Source organism: Salvelinus fontinalis, chromosome 14 (assembly GCF_029448725.1).
Source record: "Salvelinus fontinalis isolate EN_2023a chromosome 14, ASM2944872v1, whole genome shotgun sequence".
Classification (NCBI taxonomy): domain Eukaryota; kingdom Metazoa; phylum Chordata; class Actinopteri; order Salmoniformes; family Salmonidae; genus Salvelinus; species Salvelinus fontinalis.
Window position 1 is genome coordinate 42,235,671 of NC_074678.1, and position 25,819 is coordinate 42,261,489.

The window sequence follows — 25,819 nt, forward strand, 5'->3', positions numbered from 1 at the left end:
GCTAAATACTTGATCTACCCATTCTCTTCTTCCTTTTTTAGTTAATTCTTTGTTAAATGTGTCTCCTGGACATGTTCTACTGAACATTTATATTATAACTAAGACAATTAACTAGTCGTTTAATCTGTTGTTTTGCGTTGATACATAACTCCCTCCTCGACATGTACTCCCCTCCCTCTCATCATATAAATCCATTTTAAAAAGTAATGTCTGTGAAGTGCAGAAACCTACTCCAAAGCTCAATATGATGGTCAAGGATAAATGGAACATAACCAAACAAAATCAGTTCCCCCCTTCCCCCAAAAACTGGTTGTCTCAAATAAAAAGTAATGTTGTTGATTATCTCAAATAAAATATACCATCCCCCTTTGACATATGTCCAGAGAGCTGATGCCTTTCTTGTCTGTCTGGAGTAAACACAGTCTGTGTGGATGCCATGATCCAAAAGAGTCAAATCCCCATCCTAGGAAGTTGCTGCTCAAACCCGGACTCCCACCACCCCGCACACGACCCATTGAACTTATTATCAGTTTGAAAAAAAGTTTTAGACTTGCTAACCTACTGTATATGTATACTATCTGTCGACAAAGTCATCCAATAACTAAACCAAATAAAGTGGCCTACATCTACATCGCAAATCAATGTGTTCATTACCTCAGTGTAAACACATATTGTAATATGGGGCAATACATTTCAAACGTCTTCCTGGATGAATGTCTTCAGATCCATATCTGACAGCACAATTCTGTCCCTGCCTCCTGCACCTGCCATCGGTCTCTCTCGAAATCTCTCTCCAGACGGTTTCTTTCTTCCATCTGTACCGTGATGCCCAGGTCCCTCAGGGTCGGGATTGCATCCATCAAAAGTGCTGAAGGTCTTCGTGCCTGAGTTTAGTGTCATCCTCAGTTGGGCTGGGTATGGGCACTTCGCTTTTATGTTTTTCCCTCTCAGCTGTTAGATCCCTTCTGGGACTCACATCCTTTTCTTCTGTAGGTCTGGGGAATAATCATGGTCAAAGTAGATTGTTTTCTCCTGAAATGTAACTTGCCTCTGCTCCCAGGCCTGGCGTAGAATAGTTTCTTTGACAGTAAAGTCCAGAAACTGCACTATAATGGACTTTGCCGGTGCTTCTGTATCTCTCAGCTTCGAAACCAGTGCCCTCACAAAGCTCATCATATCATTTATTCTAACGCATTCTGCTACCTGGTAGATCCGAATATTGTTACACCTCAGCATATTTTCCAAGTCGTCACACACCGTGGCTCTGTCCTCACCTGTCTCCTCTGGAACTGTCGTTAATTGTTGTTGTATCTACTTGACAAAGTCATTATTCAACTTAATATATAGTACTACAGTAGTAGTTAGCTAGTTTTCCATTTGGGTCGCAGCTGCGTCTTCAAGCTGTTTTCCCATTCACGACGTCACCGGAAACTCCCTTTAGTCCACTGTTAATACAGTCCCAAAATGTTTTGCATGTCAGCGGTCAAGTTAAAATATAGGATTTTCAAGACGCAAAGTGTCACTTGCCACATCATCCTGATGATGTGCTTGCTGTCACTGAACGGATCAGAATGTGACCAATCAAAAGAGGTAAACATGTCTTGATACTGTTTTTATACAGGGTGTACATGTCAAAGTCTCTAAAGCAAGTTGGAGATGAGTGGAGAGAAAAAAAGTGAGCCTTGAGAAGATACCGATGGATGACAGGGTTGGGGTCGATTCCATCTAAATTCCAGTCAAGTCAGAAATGTAACAACTTTCCCCTATGGAGAAATCCCATGTCCAATGCAACTGATAGGAATATAAACAGAATTGATCCCAACTCTGGTAGTGTTAGAAGGGTCTGGAGGGAGAGGAACTTACTCTTTAGAGTCGTGGGTGATCTGGAGACTCAGGTACTGGATGGTGGCCTTCAGCTGCAGGAGACATGGGAGGGAAAGGGAGGAGGACATGAATGAGTCAGGTAGGTTTGATGATGTCATTTCAGTCAATGAAATGGTGGAGGTTGGGAGAGGGGAGACTGGATTAGTATTAGACATTCTGTAAACAAACACAACAGGGTAAACTTCTAACACCCAAAGCAGTCCTTCTGTTTGACATTTCTAACACATTGATGGAAAATCAAATGAATGTGGAATCCATTCTTATTGAAAGCCTTTGATTGACCTACAAGTGCTACCCATTGATTCCCAGCCCATCTGCCACAGAAATGACAATAGAACACAAGACATTAATGACTGGTAAAACCTGACTTGAGCCAACCTACAAGCGTACAGTGACAAGCTAACAAACAGTAATTGTCTCCTAGGACAGTAGTTTCGAACCTGTGAGTCAATTATAATAAATCAAAAAAGGGATCAAAATATCAATTGTCTTCCAAAAATAATAATAGTTGGGAGCATCTTGATGTTAGAAACTGTCAAACAAAAATCCATCTGTAATAATAGGCATTTCATGTGTTACTTTCACTGATAGAATTGACGAAGATATTTTATGTAAAAAAATGGTGGTCCTCAAAAGCTTTTGACAGTTATTTGGTGGTCCCCGGAAAGGAACAGGTTGGGAACCGTAGTCCTAGAAATAAACCTGACTAGTGCTCAACAACAGCTACTGACAGAGCAGACACACTAACTACTATAGCTTCTGCCACAGAAGAGAGTTTGGCCAGGCGAATAATGGAGCCCATCACTTTGGCCCTGTAAGAGCTATAAGGGAAGCCATTTTGTCACGAATGTGAGTGACTGCTCGCCACATTGGCCCTATCACTGTCACGCCCCTGAGTGCCTCAATCACATTACTGCTCAGATTAGTTTCTCCCCGTCTCTCTCACACACAAACACACACAGAGGGAGAGCAGTAGAGGAGAGAGGTTCCCTGCTCAAGGTGACACTGCATTGAGCCGGGACAGAGAGAAGACAGGGAAACATGAGAGAGACAAGCAGCACACAGCTGAGAGGGACATCTGAAGTGCTGAGGATAGCTTGAGAGCTGGAGCTTGGGTGCAGTGTGTGTGTGCTGGCCATGAGGTAAATTGAGATGCAGTCCTGTGGGTGGTCATCAATCACTATGATTTATGAATCTATTAGACCCCATTAATGGAATAACCACTTAATGTAGGAGAGATGAGAGAAAGAGAGTGGGGGGGGGGGGGGGGTGTCAGAAAAAGAGAGAGAGAATGGCATAGAGTGTGAGAGAATTAGGGGTGAGAGACACCTTTCTCACTCACTCGCCTCACTCATTAGTTATTCTGCCCTGCAATTCCTCTACAGCAGAGCTTCCAAAGGGGTGCACATTTTTGTTTTCGCTCTAGCACTACACACCTGATTCAAATAATCAACTCATCAAGCCTTTGGACCTGGGTCAGAGTGGAATCAGGTGTGTAGAGCTAGGGCCCTCCTTAGGGTCCCAGGAGCAGGATTAAGAAACACTGCTCTACAGAGACAGTAGGAATAAATAACAGAACAGTATTTTATACTCAGGTTGAAGGTGAAGCGAAGTGATAAGACTAGCAGTGAATGGGAACCTCTACCCATAGACAGAACAGGCTCTCTACGATAATAGAGTACCCTGATATATTGACATAAATGGACGTAACTGGAAAAGATCAGGTCAGGCCTGGGGAACTCCAGTCCTCGGGAGCCTGATTGGTGACACACTTTTGTGTCTAATAAACCACTAATCATGATCTTAAGTTTAGAATGCAATTACTTTAAAATCAGCGGTGTTTGCTAGGGATGGGGAAAAAGTGTGACAGCACTCCGAGGACTGGAGATGCCCATCCCTGGATCAGGTCATCATCATTGTAGCAGTATATCTCCTTCATCTAAGAAAGAAAGAACTCAGTTATGGGTCAAAATGATGCCCATCTAAGAAAATAACATTTTGGGAGCTCGGAATCAAATAGGATTCACTGTTTGCACTCCTACATCTAGCCATACCAAAGCAGCCAGGGCTGTCCTCCCACTGATACACCCTGGCAGTAGGCTTGTGTGATGAAAACATCTATCAACAACCAGATAAGACTGGCTTCAGACAGCAGACACTACTGCATATCATAGCACACATTACATGAACACTGCTGGTTCTGGAAAATAATGAATGTCTGTCTGTCTGCCCGCCACAAGTGAAGAGAACCATTCATTCGTCTGGAACTCCTGACTAACTGAAAGCTCTCCAAATTAAGTGCTTTCACCGACACTGGTTCACTTAAAAGTAAATCATCAAAAGCACTGAGAACACTTAAAGACATGCTCCGGAACTTTGGCGACTAAGTATTTTTAAACCTCCCGCTTTGGGCTGGATGTGTCAATGTGTAGTTCATACAAACATTATTTTTTGTAGAATTACTGTCTTTCCTCAATTAGCCACAAAATCCCTAGTTTGAAAACAGTTTTTCTGGAAGATGGGCTGCGCCACTTTCCCTACATTTCCCCCCACATGGGGCAGCCCCCTAGCAATTCAAGTTCTAGCCAATAAGCTTCAGTCCCTTGCCATGAGTGACAGCTAGCAAGTTGAACACACAGCAGAGCGAGAGAAAGAGCAATGACGTGGTGCACATATCTGCACATATGTGACTTAGTACAATATTGTCTAGGACAAGTTTTGGCTCGTGACCTCTACTTTCAGAACTACTTGATAAAAAGAATCCAAAAAGGTGAGTTGGGAATCTCTTTAAAACACTTAAATCCATCACCCAGACTGTACTGTCGCTAACTGAATACGGTTAATTCATGCTGTCTGCAACTGCTTTCACGAATGGAAATGTGTTGCAAAAGCATGTGTCCTATTCATTAGTGGAACCCGTAGCAAAACATTTTGCAACAGAAAATAAGCATTTGTTATTGGGCAGGTTCAGATAGTGTCATCCTGTTTCTACCTGTTTTCTTCCATTTTGTGCCTAATGAAGGCAAACGTTGTCCGTTCTTTATGCTAAATTAAACAGATAAATCAGGAATTAGGACTTCTGGAGATAAATCCAATCCCACAGTGACAAGCCTTCATGCAGGGTAGCAGCTCTCTTGATTTACCCAGCTAGCAGCCTCCTCTCCTGTCAATGGCTCCAGGGCACATTGATTTATTGCAGAAACAACCAAACAGGTTGAAAATAGACACACACAGACACACTGGGCGATACATTCCCATCAGCATGTGCCATGTAGTGCGATCTCATCCATCAGCCCTCTAGGAGGAGTTGGAAGGAAAGATGTGTCTATCACTGTGGCAGAAAGTCCTTCCGATCTCCCCATGTCCTCAGGGATACATTTTGGGAGAAAGGAAGAGGTAATGATGAAAGGATCTGGGGTTAACTCAACAAACTACTCTATTGTACGTAGGGGCAGCAGGTAGCCTAGCGGTTAGAGTGTTGGGCTAGTAACCAAAAGGTTGCTGGGTCGATTCCCCGAACGACTAGGTGACAAATCTGCCGATGTGCCCTTGAGCAAGGCACTTAAACCTAATTGCTCCTGTAAATGACTTAAAATGTATCTTCCATATCCTTATTGGGTTTGCATAAAATAGGAATTAAAGGTAGGCGTAGCGAAATGACGCTGCCACGATTAGAGCTGCAGTTATTGAAATGCAAGACATCACTCTCACAAATCAAATCGTATGTCACATGCACCGAATACAACTTGTGTAGACTTGAAATGCTTGCTTACGAGCCCATCCCAACGATGCAGAGTTTAAGAATAAACATTTTAACAACAGAAATAAAATACACAAGAATTAAGCTATATACAGGGACTACCAGTACCAGATCAATGTGCAGAGGTATTTGAGGTAGATATGTACATAAAGGCAGGGTAAAGTGATTAGGCATCAGGATAGATAATTATAAGTGTAAAATAAAGAACAGAATAGAAGCAGCAAATGTTGTGTAAAAGTGTGTATGTTTGTGTTGTGAATGTGTGGGAGTGTCAATGTAGTGTGTATACAGTGCATTTGGAAAGTATTCAGACTCCTTTACATTTCCCACATTTTGTTACGTTACAGCCGTATTCTAAAAAGGATACAATTATTCCCCCCCCCCTCATCAATCTACACACAATACCCCATAATGACAAAATGAAAACAGGTTTGTAGAAATTCTTGCACATTTATTAAAAATAAAAAACAAATGCCTTACTCATAAGTATTCCGACCCTTTGCTATGCGACTCGAAATTGAGCTCAGGCGCATCCTATTTCCATTGATCCTCCTTGAGATGTTTCTACAACTTGGAGTCCACCTGTGGTAAATTCAATTAATTGGACATGATTTGGAAAGGCACAAATCTGTCTATATAAGGTCCCACAGTTGACAGTGCATGTCAGAGCTAAAACCAAGCCATGAGGTTGAAGGAATTGTCCATAGAGCTTCGAGACAGGATTGTGTCAAGGCACTGATCTGGGGAAGGGTACTAAAACATTTCTGCAGCATTGAAGGTCCCCAAGAACACAGTGGCCTCCATCATTCTTACATGGAAGAGGTTTTGAACCACCAAGACTTCCTAGAGCTGGCCGCCCGACCAAACTGAGCAATTGGGAGAGAAGGGCCTTGGGTCAGGGAGGTGACTAAGATCCCGATAGTCACTCTGACAGAGCTTCAGGTTTTCTCTGTGGAAATGGGAGAACCTTCCAGAAGGACAACCATCTCTGCAGCACTCCACCAATCAGGCCTTTATGGTAGAGTGGCCAGACAAAAGCCACTCCTCAGTAAAAGGCACATGACACCTATAGAAACAAGATTCTCTGGTCTGATGAAACCAAGATTGAACTCTTTGGCCTGAATGCCAAGCGTCACATCTGGAGGAAACCTGGCACCATCCCTACGGTGAAGCATGGTGGTGGCATCATCGTGCTGCGGGGATGTCTTTTTGTTAGGATTGAGGAAAATGAACGAAGCAAGGTACAGAGAGATCGTTGATAAAGTCCTGAGTGCCCTGGAGAAGGTTCTCAGACCGGGGCGAAGGTTCACCTTCCAACAGGACAACGACCCTAAGCATACAGCCAAGACAACGCAGGAGTGGCTTTGGGGACAAGTCTCTGAATGTCCTTGAGTGGCCCAGCCAGAGCCCGGACTTGAACCCGATTGAACATCTGTGGAGAGACCTGAAAATAGCAGTGCTGCGACGCTCCACATCCAACCTGACAGAGATTGAGAGTATTTGGAGAAACTCTCCAAATAAGGTGTGCCAAGCTTTTAGCGTCATACCCAAGAAGACTTGAGGCTGTAATCGCTGCCAAAAGTACCTGAACAAAGTACTATGTAAAGGTTCTGAATACTTATGTAAATGTAATATTTAGTTTTTTCTTTGTAATACATTTTCAAAAATGTCTAAAAAATTTTTTTTTTGCTTTGTCATTGTGGGGTATTGTGTGTAGATTAAAATATATATATATTTTAGAAAAAGGCTTTAACGTAAGAAAATGTGGAAAAAGTCAAGGGGTCTGAATACTTTCCGAATGCACTGTCTATATAGTCTATTGAATGTGCGTAGGATATGTGCAAGATAGAATCAGTGCAGATAGTCAGTTAATGGTAGCCAAACTATTTAGCAGTCTGGCTATTTAGCAGGCTTGTGGGAAGAAGCAGTCTCAGAGCCTGTTGGTACGAGAGATGATGCTCCGGTAAGGTTTGCTCACATCGGCCACAGACAGTGAGATCACATAGTCATCCGGAAAAACATGGGCTTTCACGCAAGGCACAGTGTGATATTTAGCTCGTTTGAGAGTTCTGCGTCAGTGGGTAACTCACGGCTTGGTTTCCCTTTGTAATCCGTTATCGTGTGCAAGCCCTGCCACACATAATATTGCAGCTTTTCAAGTCTCTCTGATAGGAGACCCTCGAACAAAGCTATTCTTGAGTGACTGAACCTTAGCCAATAGAACGGAGAGGAGTGCCGTTCAGTTCTCTTTGCCTCAATTTGACCAGGATTCCATCTCGCCGGCGGCGTTTTGGTAGCTTATGAAACAAAGGAATAGGGTGAACAGTGGAGTAGCTGAGTCGTGGAACAGTGGAACAGCTGTCGATCTGATGTCCAGAAGTGCTTGGTGGTCATTATGTGATGATAGTATGAACTTTCTGTACAAAAAATTAAGATAAACACGATAAAAGTCACTAAATAACAAAGTTGGGTTGGAACTCGTAAGATGTCGCCCAGTATCTGCGCATGTGCACGGTTCGCTTCACACTCATACAGTGTGGGAGCCACGGGACCAAAACAGCAGAGAAGTTGAGCTTCATGCTGTTCACTTTCTGCATACATGTCAGATCGCTGAGTCTACCTTTAAAATCTTGATCATTGTAATTTTCCCTAGGAATGGATCTGCAATGTATCTTTGAAGAGAGAGATTTTAATTTATGTCTTGATTTGTACACTATACCCACATCATTATATGTGCACCAGTTTTACCAGCCTAGCCCAATCCTTAGCTTATGATGAATTTGCCCTTGATACAGTGCAACATTCTCTCCATGGAGAATAGTCCCAACTCACCTGAGAGTTACTCTATCAGACAGCACTATATAAAACAGTCATAAGTATCAATGAAGAAGCAACATTGTGCCAGAAGTGGGAGGATTCCCATTCATCACATCACAACTTTGTTGTGGCACTTCCTACCACAACCATCATCAGTCCATGTCTAGCCCAGCCCTGCCTCCAGCCCAATGAGCCAACCACTCTACGCCTAACCTGAGCCTTCCTGGCCCCTCTATCTCACTCCAACTCTCTACCTCGCTCACCCCAGCTGTCACTCACTCACCTTATTGATCACTATGGTCAGACAGTCCACAGATGAGATACAACACAATTATTCACCTCCCGCCTGGAGAGACCTACCAAATTCCCACTGACCTTTCTCTCCTCCTCCTCTCCTCTCCTCCATCCCTCCCTTCGCTCTCTTTCTCCCTCCCTCCATCTTACCTCCAGGGTGTCCTTGAAACTCCAGCAGCATTTATTAGTTCACCCCACAACCGCGGGGAGTTGCTGGCTTTGGTTCTCGGGGAGTGAGGGAGAGGACAAGTCGACATTTGGAGAAGTGCGGTATCATGGAATTAGAATAACTCATTCTGATTCTGTGTATGGTACAGTGCATATTCCACTAGCATACTCATCTTGACTACAGCAGCTAGCATGTTTCATCAAGACAAGGGGTTAGGACTGGAAAGGAAATCTTAAGTAGGCCTCCACACAGTAGGCAAAATAGTGTGTAGAAACACTGGAGAGTTGTCTTTTAAACTCAAACATAAAGTGTTTTTAACAGTGGGACCCCAGATCCTTTGGGTTTCCACCAGCAAGGTTAGTTGAGGATACGCAAGGGTTTCAACTCAACATAGATCCACTGTCGGTCTCTCTGGGTAATAAAAGCATGGAGTAACTCCATAATCCACCACTCCTCTCCCCGGTGAAATCCACTTCTCCGGTTTCACTTGATACGTAACTCAGCCAGCGAGGGTGGAAAGGAGAAAAATCTTCGCCCAGGCAAAAGCGACCCCTAATCTGATTAGTTGCCTACAATCCCGTTAGGCAGCCATATTGATGCATGTCCACGCTGCTCGCAGCTTGCTACTGTCATTTCCTCCAACCCATCATCACTGGGCCACCTTCCCTCCCTCCGCCACTGACTGATTATGGGACGCTTCTCTCTCTTCTCTTCCTGCTTATTTGTGTACTGGTTGTTCCGGGTACTTCATCTTCTCCCATATCGTCTACTCTAATTAATGCTCCACAGAGTCCATTTATGAAAGGAAAAAAAGAAAGATGGAATCAAGTATGGTGGAAAATTAGGGAGAAAAGGTGACCTTTGTAGAAGTTAGTGTTTAATTTCTGTTGGCCCCATGATGCGCAAGTAGATGGAGACGGAATAGAAGTATGTAGGGTAAATGACATGAAGTGTGGGAATAATAGTGTAGGGGTGAGTTACATTCGTCTTGGTGGTGTGTGTGGGTGTATGTTTGAGGTTGTTATTACTTACAAAGCAGACTATGATACACACATTCGCATCGGTAGCTAAATATATGATTCACACTACAGAAACAAATCATGTCTACAGAGAGAGAGAGAGAGAGAGAGCCCTCCAGAGGCCTGCCATCTGTCACCTCCGCTCCCCAGCACCTGCTGATGAGGTGCTGCTAGCCCAGCGCATCACCGCTGCTTGATGCCACACTACCAGAGCACGCTGGGCTAGCTGACAGACCTGCTTAGGATGTCTGTCTGCGCTCCGTTAGTGCTGAATGCCAGACACGTAAGCAGCACAGCTTCACACACACAAACAGATCCACACAACTACATACACACACAATTTTTTGGTTATAATGGGGACAGTAACATCAGTAATCTAAAAAAAAGAATACTTTAACCCTTTACAGTCTACGCTCTGTCTAAAACGGGGGAGGGGGGGGGTTCTCCTAAGCTATATGGAATACCAAGGATCATTTTGCTATTTGATTTTGAATTTTAAAGACCCCTTTAAGTATCAACAATAATATTGAAGACATCAAAACTATGATATAATACACATGGAATCATGTAGTAACCAAAAAAGTGTTAAATCAAAATATATTTTATATTTGAGATTCTTCAAAGTAGCCACCCTTTGCCTTGATGACAGCTTTGCACTTTCTTGGTATTCTCTCAACCATCATCATGAGTTAGTCACCTGGAATGCATCTCAATTAACAGCAGCTAAATTAATGAAAAGTTAATTTGTGGAATTTCTTTCCTTCTTAATGCATTTGAGCCAATCAGTTGTGTTGTGACAAGGTAGGGGTGGTATTACAGAAGATAGCCCTATTTGGTAAAATACTAAGTACATCTTATGGCAAGAACAGTTCAAATAAGCAAAGAGAAATGACAGTCCATCATTACTTTAAGACATGAAGGTCAGTCAATCTGGAAAATGTCAAGAACTTTGAACGTTTCTTCAAGTCCAGTCGCAAAAACTATCAAGCGCTATGATGAAACTGGCTCTCATGAGGACTACCACAGGAAAGGAAAACAGAGTCACCTCTGCTGCAGAGGATAAGTTCATTAGAGGATAAGTTCATGCAGAGGATAAGTTCATCAGTCTCAGAAATCAGCAATTAACTGCACCTCAGATTGCAGCACAAAATATTGCTTCACAGAGTTCAAGTAACAGACACATCAACTATTCAGAGGAGACTGTGTGAATCAGGACTTCATGGTTGAATTGCTGCAAAGAAACCACTACTAAAGGACACCAATAATAAGAAGAGACTTGCTTGGGCCAAGAAACATGCGCAATGGACATTAGACTGGTGGAAATCTGTCTTTGGTCTGATGAGTCCAAATGTCCGATTTTTGGTTCCAACCGCTGTGTCTTTGTGAGATGCAGAATAGCTGAATGGATGATCTCCGCATGTGTGGTTCCCATCATGAGGAGGTGTGATGGTGTGGGGGTGCTTTGCTGGTGACACGATTGGTGATTTATTTAGAATTTAAAGCACACTTAACCAACATGACTACCACAGCATTCTGAAGCGATATGCCTTCCCATCTGGTATGTGCTTAGTGGGACTATCATTTGTTTTTCAAAAGGACAATGACCCAAAACACACATCCAGGCTGTGTAAGGGCTATTTGATCAAAAAGGAGAGTGATGGAGTGCTGCATCAGATGACACGGCCTCCACAATCATTCGACCTCAACCCAATTGAGATGGTTTGGGATGAGTTTGACCGCAGAGTGAAGGAAAATCAGCCAAACAAGTTCTCAGCATATGTGGGGACTCCTTCAAGACTGTTGGAAAAGCATTCCAGGTGACTACCTCATGAAGCTGGTTGAGAGAATGCCAAGAGTGTGCACAGCTATCATCAAGGCAAAGGGTGGTTACTTTGAAGAATCTAAAATATATTTAGATTTGTTAAAACACTTTTTTGGTTACTACATGATTCCATATGTGTTATTTCATAGTTTATGTCTTCACTATTATTCTACAATGTAGAAAATAGTAAAAATAAAGAAAAACCCTTGAATGATTAGGTGTGTTCAAACTATTGGACTGGTACTGTATTTCCATACATTTTCCTGGTACTGGGGGACCTTCAGACGAGTCTTGAGGCCTGTGGGCGTCCTAGAGCAAAACGGAGAACACCATAGCGTTCGTGAGTGTCACATCTTTCCATAGAAGAAATGATAGATTATAGGCCAAACCGTTCGGAGCTACAGATGACTTTGTGAAAAGACAGATTTTCGGGATGTCTCATGGTCTGACAAACACCCCTCTAGCTCTGTCACCTTTCACCGCAGATGCGGAAGTGCAACATTGGTGGATTGAGACACATCCAATGCAAAAAAAACATCTCTCTAGCTTAAATTTCAAATTTTTAAATGGGGATTTTTTAAATTATTATGCTAATTGGATTTCCGCAGGTGCGTGGACATTGACTCTAGGGGGTTAAAGGGCAAATTCGCCAGTTTTCAACTTCATATTCATCATCTCCAGCATTTCTATGATCTGTGGTTAAAAACATAACGAAGAATTGTCCTAAAAAATGCATCTTTTTGACATCACAGAATAGGATTAAAAGTAAAGAACAATGATTTTCAAAACATGCAACAAGGTTCTAGCCCAAGTGAGAGTATTTCCTTGCTCCCCACATCACTGTGAATCTCATAGTGTTTGAAAAGAATCACTGTGTTAAATGTTTGATGTCAACAGGTAGAAATGTTTAACTTTAAAAATGTTTCTACAAAACGTAGAAATGCGACGTTTTCACATATGCTGACACTGGTATTGTGATGGAGAGAATGAAAATGAGGAAGAAAAGTGGTGGAGTTGCCCTTTAAGGAAAATGTTTATATATTTCTTAATTTTAAATGTTTATGTTTAGCTCACATAATATAATGTCAAAGAATGCATTAAAGGTGTATGCAAAGTAATAAAATAGGCAAAAACGAATGTAGACAATACATGCATTTATATAGCTTCCAAAATATTTTTTACAATGGTGGGGGAGTACCAAGATGGAGGCCCGGTGGCTTCAACACAGCGCCCCCTATCAGTCATCTTTACAAATCTTTGGGTAGAACATTCCATACAAATGCGCACACACCACACACACAGATTGTTGGGGAAGAGCACATTTAGCTGAACACAGGTTGGGCAGAGACGGTTCACATCAATACACTGTACTATTATAATGAAGCCATAGACTTACAAATGCAATTGCAAGTCCTAGAAGCTTTTCCATTTCAGGTACTGCACTTAAAAGCTTTTCAATCCCAAACCTTGCATTCAATGCACACTCAAATACACTGACTGTACTACAATATATCCAAGAAAGCACATCGCTTCTACTTAAGAATTGGCACATCAATTACAATCTCTGGCAGTCCTTTATCCATGAAAATCGAAGGAAATGGACCTTAACATGAACTCCAGAGCTACTGTCTGTAGCCTTATACTCCAGTAGTAGAGGCGCTGCAGTAAATCTGTGCTGTGGTGTCCTGGCTATAAGAGGACTGTGGTGGTGCGGATCTGAGTCGGTGTCCTGTCTTTAAGATTATTAATGGAATCCAGGCTGGTTCTGCATGAATCTGGCCAGGCACTGTGACATTTTCAAACAGGGAACTGGAACCCCTACTGAGCAAATCCAGAGAGAGACAGAAAGAGAAGAGAGAGCGCAAGTGCTAAAGAGAGGGAGCAGCAGCACTGCTCTCAGTATATAACTAGCCCATCAATGGTCAGTAAAGGTGAAGGAGCATGTCACTCTAAATCCACTCTGAAATTCTGGCAATGTATAACATGTAAACCTGACTGGGCAAAGTAGGCTGTGGGGGGTAGATGGAATGGAGGAGTTATTGACAAGGGAAGACAATATTTAATTTAGCCCTCCCAGCCCCATGCTTGGCAATAGGGTGTAAAGTACAAACAGCTAGCTCAAAGACAATCCAATTGTAAGGGCCGGGCCTTCATACCCAGTTAGGTAGAGGCAAAACAGGGTAGCGTTCAACCACATTATTATTTTTTTTCTATTTGTAGTGGTGCAAAAAATGTGTCAATGATAGACATGACGATTGTATACAATGCACTCGGAAAGTATTCAGACCCCTTCACTTTTCCACATTTTGGAATAAATATATTTTCTTTCTTGTCAATCTACAAACAATACCCCATAATGACAAAGCGAAACAGGTTTTTAGATTTATTTTTAGAAATACCTAAGTAACATAAGTATTCAGATCCGATGCTATGAGATTAGAAATTGAGCTCAGGTTCATCCTGTTTCCATTCATCCTCCTTGAGATGTTTCTACAACTTGATTGGAGCCCACCTGTGGTAAATTGAATTGATAGGACATGATTTGGAAAGGCACACACCTGTCTGTTTAAGGTGCCACAGTTGACAGTGGATGTCAGAGCAAAAACCAAGCCATGAGGTCGAAGGAATTGTCCGTAGAGTTCCAAGACAGGATTGTGTCGAGGCACAGATCTGGGGAAGGGTACCAAAAAATGTCTGCAGGATTGAAGGTCCCCAAGAACACAGTGGCCTCCATCATTCTTAAATGGAAGAAGTTTGGAACCACCTAGACTCTTCCAAGAGCTGGCCGCCCGGCCAAACTGAGCAATTGGGGGAGAAGGGCCTTGGTCAGAGAGGTGACTAAGAACCCAATGGTCACTCTGACAGAACTCTAGAGTTCCTCTGTGGAGATGGGAGAACCTTCCAGAAGGACATCCATCTCTGTAGCACTCCACCAATCAGGCCTTTATGGTAGAGTGTCCAGACGGAAGCCACTCCTCAGTAAAAAGGCACATGACAGCCAGCTTGGAGTTTGCTAAACGGCACCTAAAGGACTCTCAAACCATAAGAAAAAAGATTCACTGGTCTGATGAAAACAAGATTGAACTATTTGGCCTGAATGCCAAGTGTCACGTCAGGAGAAAACCTGGCACCATCCCTACGGTGAAGCATGGTGGTGGCAGCGTCATGCTGTGGTGATGTTTTTCAGTGGCAGGGACTGGGAAACTAGTCAGGATCGAGGGAAAGATGAACAAAGAAAAGTACAGAGAGATCCTTGATGAAAACCTGTTCCAGAGCGCTCAGGACCTCAGACTAGGGTGAAGGTTCACCTTCCAACAGGACAACAACCCTATGCACACAGCCAAGACAACGCAGGAGTGGCTTTGGAACAAGTCTCTGAATGGCCTTGAGTGGTCCAGCCAGAGCCTGGACTTGAGCCCAATCAAACATCTCCAGAGAGACCTGAAAAAAGCTTTTCAGCGACACTCCCCATCCAACCTTATAGAGCTACAGAGGATAATTTAAAAATCTATTTTAGAATAAGGCTATAACATATTAAATGTGGAAAAGGTCAAAGGGTCTGAATACTTTACAAATGAAATGTATTTCCACTAATATTTCTTTATGCAATAAATATTTTACAACTGGTCATGAACGGGTGTTTTTGCTTAGGAATACAGCAAATAATTTCACCTGTGCACCTCGCTGGTTATATTATTGAGCTGCCCAGTGACGCAAGCCTACCAGATGAGCTAACCTACTTCCATGCTCGCTTCGAGGCAAATAACACTGAAACATGCATGAGAGCACTAGCTGTTCCGGAAGACTGTGTGATCACGTTCTCCACAGCCGACATGAGTAAGACCTTTAAACAGGTCAAAATTCACTAGGCCGCAGGACCAGACGGATTACCAGGAGTACTGCGAGCATGCGTTGACCAACTGGCAAGTGTCTTCACTGACATTTTCAACCTCTCCCTGTCCGAGTCTCTAATACAAACATGTTTTAAACAGACCACCATAGTCCCTGTGCCTAAGAACACTAAGATAACATGCCTAAACGACTACCGACCCGTAGCACTCACATCTGTAGCCATGAAGTGCTTTGAAAGGCTGGTCACGGCTCACATACACCATTATCCCAGAAACCCTAGACCCACTCCAATTTGCATACCACCCCAACAGATCCACAGATGATGCAATCTCTATTGCACTCCACACTGCCCTTTCCCACCTGGACAAAAGGAACACCTATGTGAGAATGCTATTCATTAACTACAGCTCAGCGTTCAACACCATAGTGTCCTCAAAGCTCATCAATAAGCTAAGGACCCTGGGACTAAACACCTCCCTATGCAACTGGATCCTGGACTTCCTGACTGGGCCGCCCCCAGGTGGTAAGGGTAGGTAACAACACATCCGCCACGCTGATCCTCAACACAGGGGCCCCTCAGGGGTGCATGCTCCGTCCCCTCCTGTACTCCCTGTTCACTCATGACTGCACGGCCAGGTACGACTCCAACACCATCATTAAATTCACAGATGACAACAGTGGTAGGCCTGATCACCGACAATGACGAGACAGCCTATAGGGAGGAGGTCAGAGACCTGGCCGTGTGGTTCCAGGACAACAACCTCTCCCTCAACGTGATCAAGACAAAGGAGATGATTGTGGACGACAGAAAAGAGGACCGAGCACGCCCCCATTCTCATCGACGGGGCTGCAGTGGAGCAGGTTGAGAGCTTCAAGTTTCTTGGGGTCCACATCACCAACAAACTAACATGGTCCAAGCACACCAAGACAGTCATGAAGAGGGCATGACAAAACCTATTCCCCCTCGGGAGACTGAAAAGATTTGGCATGGGTCCTCAGATCTTCAAAAGGTTCTACAGCTGCACCATTGAGAGCATCCTGACTGGTTGCATTACTGCCTGGTATGTCAACTGCTCGGCCTCCGACCGTAAGTCACTATAGAGGGTAGTGCGAATGGCCAAGTACATCACTGGGACCAAGCTTCCTGCCATCCAGGGCCTCTATACCAGTAGGTGTCAGAGGAAGGCCCTAAACATTGTCAAAGACTCCAGCCACCCTAGTCATAGACTGTTCTCTCTGCTACCGTACGGCAAGCGGTACCAGAGTGCCGAGTCTAGGTCCAAGAGGCTTCTAAACAGCTTCTACCCCTAAGCCATGACTCCTGAACATCTAGTCAAATGGCTACCCAGACTATTTGCAGTGCCCCCCCTCTTTACACCACTGCTACTCTCTGTTGTCATCTATGCATATTCACTTTAATAATTCTACCTACATGCACATACTACCTCAACGAACCGGTGCCCCCGCACATCGACTCTGTTTTAGTAGCCCCCTGTATATAGTCTCGCTATTGTTATTTTACTGTTGCTCTTTAATTACATGTTACTTTTATCTCTTATCCGCATTATTTTTAAACTGTATTGTTGGTTAGGGGCTCTTAAGTAAACATTTCACTGGCGCATGTGACTAATAACATTTGATTTGATTATTATTATTATCATCATCTTTTTCGTTTCTTTTTTGTATTTGGACTTTAGGAATTACTCTAACTCTACTACTAATTTAATCTACAAATAAAGTTTATTAAATGGATTACACTAATATTTTATTGTAATGGAAATGAAAATAGGCTATAGGCCTATGTTTTTTCTAGTAGAATTATACAAAATATATCTTGGACTTTAGTTACAATGAGAGTGCAGCGGTTCAGTGTATAGTGTAGTAGACTAGTGATTCAAAAGAGCAATAACTGCACATTTGGTAAAACAATTGTTGACATTTTTTATACATTAAATACATGCTTCATCATGTGGACAAATATCCTGCCTCCATTGTGTTGTGTTATGGAGAAAATGGGGGGGGGGGGGGGGTCATGTTTGCAGTAAAAAAAGTTACTGCCGTTTTCCTTGGTTTCACTGTAACTGCCATCACTCAAGTCAGCTTTTTACCTTGGTTTTACTGAGCTTTGGGCTGCAGTGTCTACGGTTTGTTTACCTTGGTATTATCTATTGTTCTTTGCCGATAGAAGTATCAAATTAAATGACATTGACAGCCACATCCAAATAAATATAATAACACAAGTTTGTGTAAAAAAATAAATAAAATTGTCATGGAAACGTAATCCAGTGGGTGTACCAAGCAAGAAGGCAGTAACTGCCGGCTACAGTCAAAGGTCATGTCAGAGGTCAGGGTAAATATGAATAAAAAATAACCTCGCAGTAAAACAACAGATAACCACATCTCCAATGATCTGCCTACATTGTATTTTGCTGGACAATAAGAAAAACGTTGAAGCAATTCCTGCTCTTTTGCTTGGTAGGGCAGAGCAGTTAAGTGTATAGTGTAGTAGTCTAGTGATTCTTCATCCATTGAGATTGTGTTGTGTGTTTTCTCCAGCGCCAGGTAACATGTGAGATGGCATGGCAGCACGGTTGGGTGTGTGATTAACAACGATTAAGTGGAGAAGAATTCAAGAGGAGAAGAATAGACACAGCCCCCTGATTTATGAAGACCTTCATCAAGAAATGCCGTAAAAGTCCAATAAAATGTGATGATATCCAGCTCCCGAGTCCAGACTTCCCGAGGAAATGCCAGGTAGTAGACTAATAGGGAGAATATTAACCAAATCAAAACATAACAGTAGTTTGATATTTAATGGCAAATAGGCCTGCAAGGCTCCACCTTGGAGCTGAGATTAAACAACCTCAACCCCCACACACCCTCTCTGTGAACCCTCCTAAATTCATACTAACTCTCTGCATTTAACACTGGAAAATTAAGTCCAAAATTGGGGCAATGTTATTAGAGTAACTCTCTCAGAGAAGATTGGGGAAGGAGGGTCACAGAAGCAGCAGTAGCAGCACCTCTGTCCCGGTGGGCAGCAGAATACTAGCCGTCAGATTAACTCAGACTATTAGGGTGCCATCTGACATCACTGCTGTCTGACTGACTGACAGCACAGTCCTGAAGGACAGACAGAGGCCTGGTGGTGGTGGTGCACTCTATTCAGGAGGACGAGAGGAGAGAGTAGAGGACAAGCAAGGGTAGAGAAGTCACAGCACTCTCTGCATTGCGGTGATGATGAGCTGAGCTGTTGCAACAGTAGAGTCAGTGTGCCCTCTGCCCATTACCTGGTTCATGTGTTCGGAACAGGGAAGCCCTGCCACACCCTCCTGTTCAACCACAAGGCGGTGTCAGGCTCAAAGACAAAATGGCGGTTACACATTTTCTTGGATTTGAATGACATTTGAAATGTAAAACATGTGGCAAAAGAACAAAGACACGCATACATAGCCAACATTAAGCAGCTCTCAATTTCAGGTGCCCTAATGCTACACCCTTCTCCAGAGGCTTGTGTTGGTGGAACCAGTGCCAGTGTTGACCACAGGATGTATATTGGCCAGCTCAGTGCCATTAAATGCTACAGAGACCTCAGTGCCAGTGAGACAGATGTGCAGCCAGATGCTTTCAGCAGAAGTGAGAAGAAGCAGCTCTGCCTAAACTTCCACACAACACAACCACCTCTGAGCTCGGGCTCTGGCTCTTAATACTGCCTGGCAGGCAGAGAGGCAGATGAGAGAGAAGGGGAGAAGGAAAGGGGGTGGAGGAGGAGGAAGAGAGGGAGCATGCAAAGCCACTGCTGCAGCTGGCTTATTGTTTCACAAGACCACGAGGCAGCACGAGACCTTTCAGAGGCCGCCGCCCCCTGTCTGTCAGTGAGGTCAGCAGAGGTCAGGTGAGGTGAAGAGAGCCCTGTAATTGGCTACCGCTTTTAGGCCCTTCTACCAGCTCACGACACACCACTATAGCCAAACAACAAGCTCACAGAGAGACACTGTCTCAATTAGGGGGGAAAAGGGACCTTACAAGGGACCCTAGTCTGCTTGTTATTTTCATGACCTCTCCAGATAACATGTGACTGGCATTAATGGTGAACACAGCCAGATTGGTTAGTCTACAGAACACAGACTGAGTGCACAAAATATTAAGAACACATGCTCTTTCTATGACATATCCTGACCAGTTGAAATCTATGACCCCTTATTGATGTCACTTAATAAATTCACTTCGATCAGTGTAGATGAAGGGGAGGAGACAGGTTAAAGAAGGATTTTTAAGCCTGGAGACAATTGAGACATGAATTGTGTATTCAGAGGGTGAATGGGCAAGACAACAATTTAAGTGTCTTTGAGCGGGGTATGGTAGTAGCTACCATGCGCACCGGTTTGTGTCAAGAACTGCAGCGCTGCTGTTTTTTTTACGCTCAACAGTTTGCCGTGTGTGTATCAAGAATGGTCCACCACCCAAAGGACATCCAGAACCTTTGACTGGTACTGTATATTGTATAAATACGCACATATTTTCTTTTAAAAAGGGCAAAGTTGACATGTATGAGCTTGTATAACAGTGCAGCAGCACAGGGTGCCTTTACTGTAAACACAAGTGTAGGAAGGATCACCGCTTGGGTGTAAGATGTTCAATATATACTTATTTCTTTATGCTTCTCTGAGCTCCAACTAAGCAACATCTTAAGTATCTAGAGTAAGTGACATTTACTCTTACCATCTGTGTCCGGCTGCGGTGGTAGGGCTGGATGATGGGAAGGCCCAGGGGTGTCACCCACTCTACCGTGCTGCCTGACTTAGCGATGAGCCTGGCGCTCTCCGTCAGCCAGTCCTGAAACAGAAGGCCCCGCCACGGGTTAGCTAATGGGAGGAGAGGTGGTCACTCAGTGAAACTTAAGTAGGACACTTAAAACACCACTCACAGGTCACAGCATGCAACTGCTCTGCTGCCAGCTACTGTAGATACACATCAGAGCTAGGGGATTCAAATCACTTTCGTCATCTACTGTTGACTGGTGAGTACATATGGACTATGTTCTGCTCAAATTAGGATGTTTGTGAAATTGAGGAAGCTTTTAGAAAATAGACATTACATTCACTCAGCAGCTTGAAAGTATGATCAGGTTAAACTTAGATGCAGCTTCTTCCGTGATTACTTCTATCCAGTGCCAACAGCGTTTTCGTATAAACAGATGGACAGTTGTTGCTTGCAGACAGTAGAACACTACACTAGACACATTACAGTGCTGGGCTGGCTGTTGCTGAGTCTGTTCACTCTCTCTCTCTCACACAAATTCACTCTCTAGGAATGGAAGCCATATTAGCGTCCCAGAGGTCATCATCCACTGCCCATTCATCAGACTGTCCGTGTTCCTTGTGGTCCACTTTCTCTCTCCCTCGCTCCTCTTTCTCCTCCCTTACCCAGGCAGAGAGGAGAGGAGGGGAAGAGGAGAGAGGGATTGATCATGTACTTAACCACTGCTGCTCTCTCTTTGAGCCACTGCTGTGTAGACCCAGCAGGACCCGACCCATTTAGAGATGAACCAGGAGCAGGGGGGAGGCGAAGGGGGGATATTTCATGTCTGCCCTCACCCCCTGGTGAGCTAATAGAAACAGTGGGTGGTGGGTCCTTAAGATACCCTGATCATTCTCACTCCTATGGTTTTAATTTATGAGACCGTACCAGGTGCTGGTGAATGTCGTCCTAAATGTATGTGAACTATAAAGGGGATGAAAATGATGAACGAGCACGGCTATTGCGCTAATAGTAAAGTCAATTAGTCGTTATTAACAAGTTCACACACTCATTTTTCGCGCTGGGTGAACTGTGGAGACTGCATATGCAGCAGGTAAATGGATATATTAGTAATGTGTGTCGTGTACCTGGATCTCTCTAGTGCCGGTGAACATCTCCTTCAGACTGCTGAACACCTGGTGGACCAGGTAGTGAGAGGCATCCCATACATACTCCTGCAATCACAACACACACATCTCAATGGCAGGACAATACATATATCCAAATCGAGCAAATTATTTACTAATTTATTTGCACACATTCAAAAAGAGTAAAAGGACCAAGTACAGAACCCTGAGGAACTCCAAAAGGTAAATGATGGTCTGTTCCATACAATTAATGGATTGATACATGTATTAGGGCTGAGCGATATGGCCAAAATATCATATCACAGTATATATATATTTTTTAAATTGGACAGAATGACAATATTTAACGTTTTTGAATAATAAAAGTTCTACATTTGTTTTATGAGTAGTGCATGACCCTAGGGTGGCAACACATACATTCTAAGGAATTTCAATGGGTCTTTCTCCATTCTGATTGTTTTATACTGTTCAATTCAACCAAAAATAATTTTCATATATTTCTGTATATCGTGCACTCATTTGAGAATTTCCACACTGCCACGTAGGGCTGCACGATATGGGCAAACAATCAAGGCTTTATTTTTAACAAAATGTTGCGATTTAGAGCAAAAGCCTTGGATGAACTGTTGGAATCATGGAAATAGAATGATTATTCTAATTCTATAGTTAGAATATAATAGTGGGCACCTTGAATACAGTGTTGTTTGACATGACAACGAATGAAAATGCCAGGGAGGAGTTATTGTGACAAGGTAGGAACCAAAGCGTTGATACGTTTTTCCTAGTGAACCCTATAATCTTTGGCTACATTGAATGTTTTCTCTTAGCTACTTCATGTAGCTAACATATTCTTGCATCGCATATTCCTTTTTGATTTAGAAGATACTGTTGCACAAACAACATGCTGATTTAGGTCTACACCATCACCGGTATTATCAAGCTGTATAGCTAATTATGTTTGCTCTATTAGCATTAGCGGCTAACACGATTTAGGCCCAACTTGCTCAGAAAGAGCAGAGAGAGATGACTCAAGTCGCGGAGTAAACTATAAAAATGGGCGTTACACACGGCATATCATATTCAACAAACCAAACATTCAAATACAGTTATAGAAGGTAAAGTAAAAACGCAAGAAGGTCTGTGCATCAATACCGGTATATCGTAAAACTGCTCAGCCCTAGTTGATAGGCGCAGATGGTTTAAGGGTCATTAAATATTGTGTGGCTGAAAGGCGGGTGGGTGGCGGGAGGGTTGAATAAAGAGAAACGATACCTTAATAAATCCATAAATGTATAATTATTGTGCAATTTATATAGGCTACATTGAGGTTTTATTTAATTATTTTAGGCTATATAGTATTATTGCATACACTTAAACTTCAGGTCTTATCTGGACATTGACTAACCAGAATAACCGATTGTTTTTTGGCAAACTCCAAAGTCCTCTGATAATACTAGTCCTGTGCGAATAGACATTCCTGTGTTTTGAGATACATGTCTGGGTTTGACAGGTTTTGCTAGCGGTTTGAGCAAGAAAACAATAAGTGATTTGGTAAATTGAACGAAGTGCATAGCCTATATATGAAGGGCCTACATGTATCAACTTTCACAGTGAATTTTGTATTTTATTTATTTATTTTACCGTTATTTTACCAGGTAAGTTGACTGAGAACACGTTCTCATTTGCAGCAACGACCTGGGGAATAGTTACAGGGGAGAGGAGGGGGATGAATGAGCCAATTGTAAACTGGGGATTATTAGGTGACCATGATGGTTTGAGGGCCAGATTGGGAATTTAGCCAGGACACCGGGGTTAACACCCCTACTCTTACGATAAGTGCCATGGGATCTTTAATGACCTCAGAGAGTCAGGACACCCGTTTAACGTCCCATCCGAAAGACAGCACCCTACACAGGGCAGTGTCCCCAATCACTGCCCTGGGGCATTGGGATATTTTTTAGACCAGAGGAAAGAGTGCCTCCTACTGGCCCTCCAACACCACTTCCAGCAGCATCTGGTCTCCCATCCAGGGACTGACCAGGACCAACCCTGCTTAGCTTCAGAAGCAAGCCAGTAGTGATATGCAGGGTGGTATGCTGCTGAATGCTTTTGTGCGAATTAATTGAACATCGCCAAATGCATCATTAGAAAATATTGCGTCTATTTCATGCAACCCTTGCTGTTAATAGATCGCAAAGCAGCATACAACGTTTCGAACAATTTCACTTCCTCATCCATAACCTAAAAACGCATACCAAGTGCATACCAAGTTAGCTGTTTAGCTCACATATGAAGGCTGGGTGGCAAGTAGAACATCTTCTACGGCAGATCGCTAAAATATCCTAATGATTATCATCACACTTGCTCATTTCAAATATAATGGCGACACTATATCAAAGATGGTTTGGTAAGGTTTAGAAACTTGGTAACCAAGCTCGAGATATAAGTGTAGCCTGTTATCGCCTGGACTTGTTGAAATATCTTCACGCATAGAAAAAAAAACCTCCAGCCTTCCGTTACATCTGTAAAATAATAGAAAAAAAGAGAAAGAACGTTCTCTAGTAATACTAGTCCTGTGCGAATAAGGCCATAGCCTCAATAATAACTCCTTCAAAATTAAGCATTTCTTCGAGTAAAATGATACACCAAATGTAGGCAAAATTTGGACTGGACTGGAGAAATATATATTTTTTTCTGCATCTTGAGAGAATGCAATGCTCAGTTATATACCATCTGCAGAGGTGCTGTCTTTATCATAACAGTGTCATAAAATCGGATAGTATTTTAACCACATAAAATATGCATCTAAGCCGAACGGAAATCTTATTAGAAAGACATTGGGTCGTTTTCACAGCTTTCTTTCTCCTTACCACCGGTTAAACTGATGTCATTAGGACATTTTGCACAGAAAATCTCTCCCGTTTTTTTGTTGCATTATTCTATTTTCTCGCCAGTCCCTAGACGTTTTTGCTCCACAAAAGATGACAGAAAACTTTACCAATTTCAACAAAATTAAATAATTAATAATATCGATCTATTACATTATTCTGTTGCGCAAAGGTTTATTTAGTCTTCTAGGGCAACATAATGACAAAAGAGAAGCCCCATCTAATTATAGACAAGTCGACTAACACATAGCCTACCAAAATGTCGGAAATTATAAGCAGAAACAAAAAATGGATATCAGTGTGTGGTGCCACTAGCTCCCAGCTGCTGCCTGTCGATCCCAACTCCTTCCCAGTTCTGCTGTTGGGGGAGCACAGAGGTTTTACTATACCCTACCACAGGGCCCCTTAGACAGGCTGTGAGGCCACGGAACTGCCATCAGCACTCTCATTACCCCTGACTCCACTGTAACTATTGACATCCCAAACACCACATCTACATACTCAACTGTATGATTGTATCAACTGGGGGGGGGGGGGGGGGGGCTTTCTCTACTGTTATCAATTACCATAATACAGTAGGTTATGAGGAGACAATTACCATTTGTATAGGTATCAATGATTTTGGCATAGAATTTGACTGAGAATAGGGGTATTAAATTCATGGTGATATTGCTGCGTTGAACTAAAAGGTTATGAGAGGTACGATCTTCACATTACAGTGGTATATAAATCTCAGTATGATCAGACGGTTTCCCCAGCTGTTCCACTGTAGTAATCATTTCCCATTACACTGTTCCCAGATTCCCTGTTGAACTAATTACAAGTGTTAACATCTCTCTGGCTATGAGAAAATAAACTCTAGGGGGGACAGAAATTGAATTTCTGAATGTTGGGGGGGACATGTCCCCCCTGTCCCCAGTGAAAGTTGCACCCTTGCTACTGTATTATAACAGGCCTACGTGCTTGTGTGGAGTACCTAAAGATCAATAAAATCAATGGCTATCATAGACGGATATACAGTGAATGACATCAGTCATCAGTATGACACACATGGGAATGTATCGCTGTGTATGCCATTTCTCGTAACACAGTCATATGATATAGGAGATTGTTATATAATACTGTTAAGTATTCATCTAGAAAGTTCATAGTGACATCATAAAAACCAACAACAACTCTCTTTGGGGATTTGAAGTGGTCTGGACCAGTAACCGAAAGGTTGCTGGATCGAATCCCCGAGCTGACAAGGTAAAAATCTGTCGTTTTGCCCCTGAACAAGGCAGTTAACACACTGTTCCCTGGTAGGCCGTCAGTGTAAATAAGAATTTGTTCTTAACTGACTTGTCTAGTTAAATAAAAGATAAAACTAAAAAACAAAGAACAAAACAGCTACAATAACAGCTAATATGTGGCAGTTACTTTACAG

At 42.9% G+C, this 25,819-nt stretch overlaps 1 protein-coding gene across 1 annotated transcript in view; it reads right to left on the reverse strand.

Moving 5' to 3' along the window:
- Positions 1 to 25,819, reverse strand: part of polrmt (polymerase (RNA) mitochondrial (DNA directed)) — a 95,948-nt gene that overhangs the window by 18,700 nt on the left and 51,429 nt on the right. The window contains exons 14-16 of the mRNA XM_055861858.1: positions 21,506 to 21,592; positions 20,340 to 20,453; positions 1,864 to 1,916 (exon numbers count right to left, since the gene is read on the reverse strand). Of these exons, the coding sequence (XP_055717833.1) occupies positions 1,864 to 1,916; positions 20,340 to 20,453; positions 21,506 to 21,592 (254 nt within the window). The remainder of the gene's footprint in view (positions 1 to 1,863; positions 1,917 to 20,339; positions 20,454 to 21,505; positions 21,593 to 25,819) is intronic.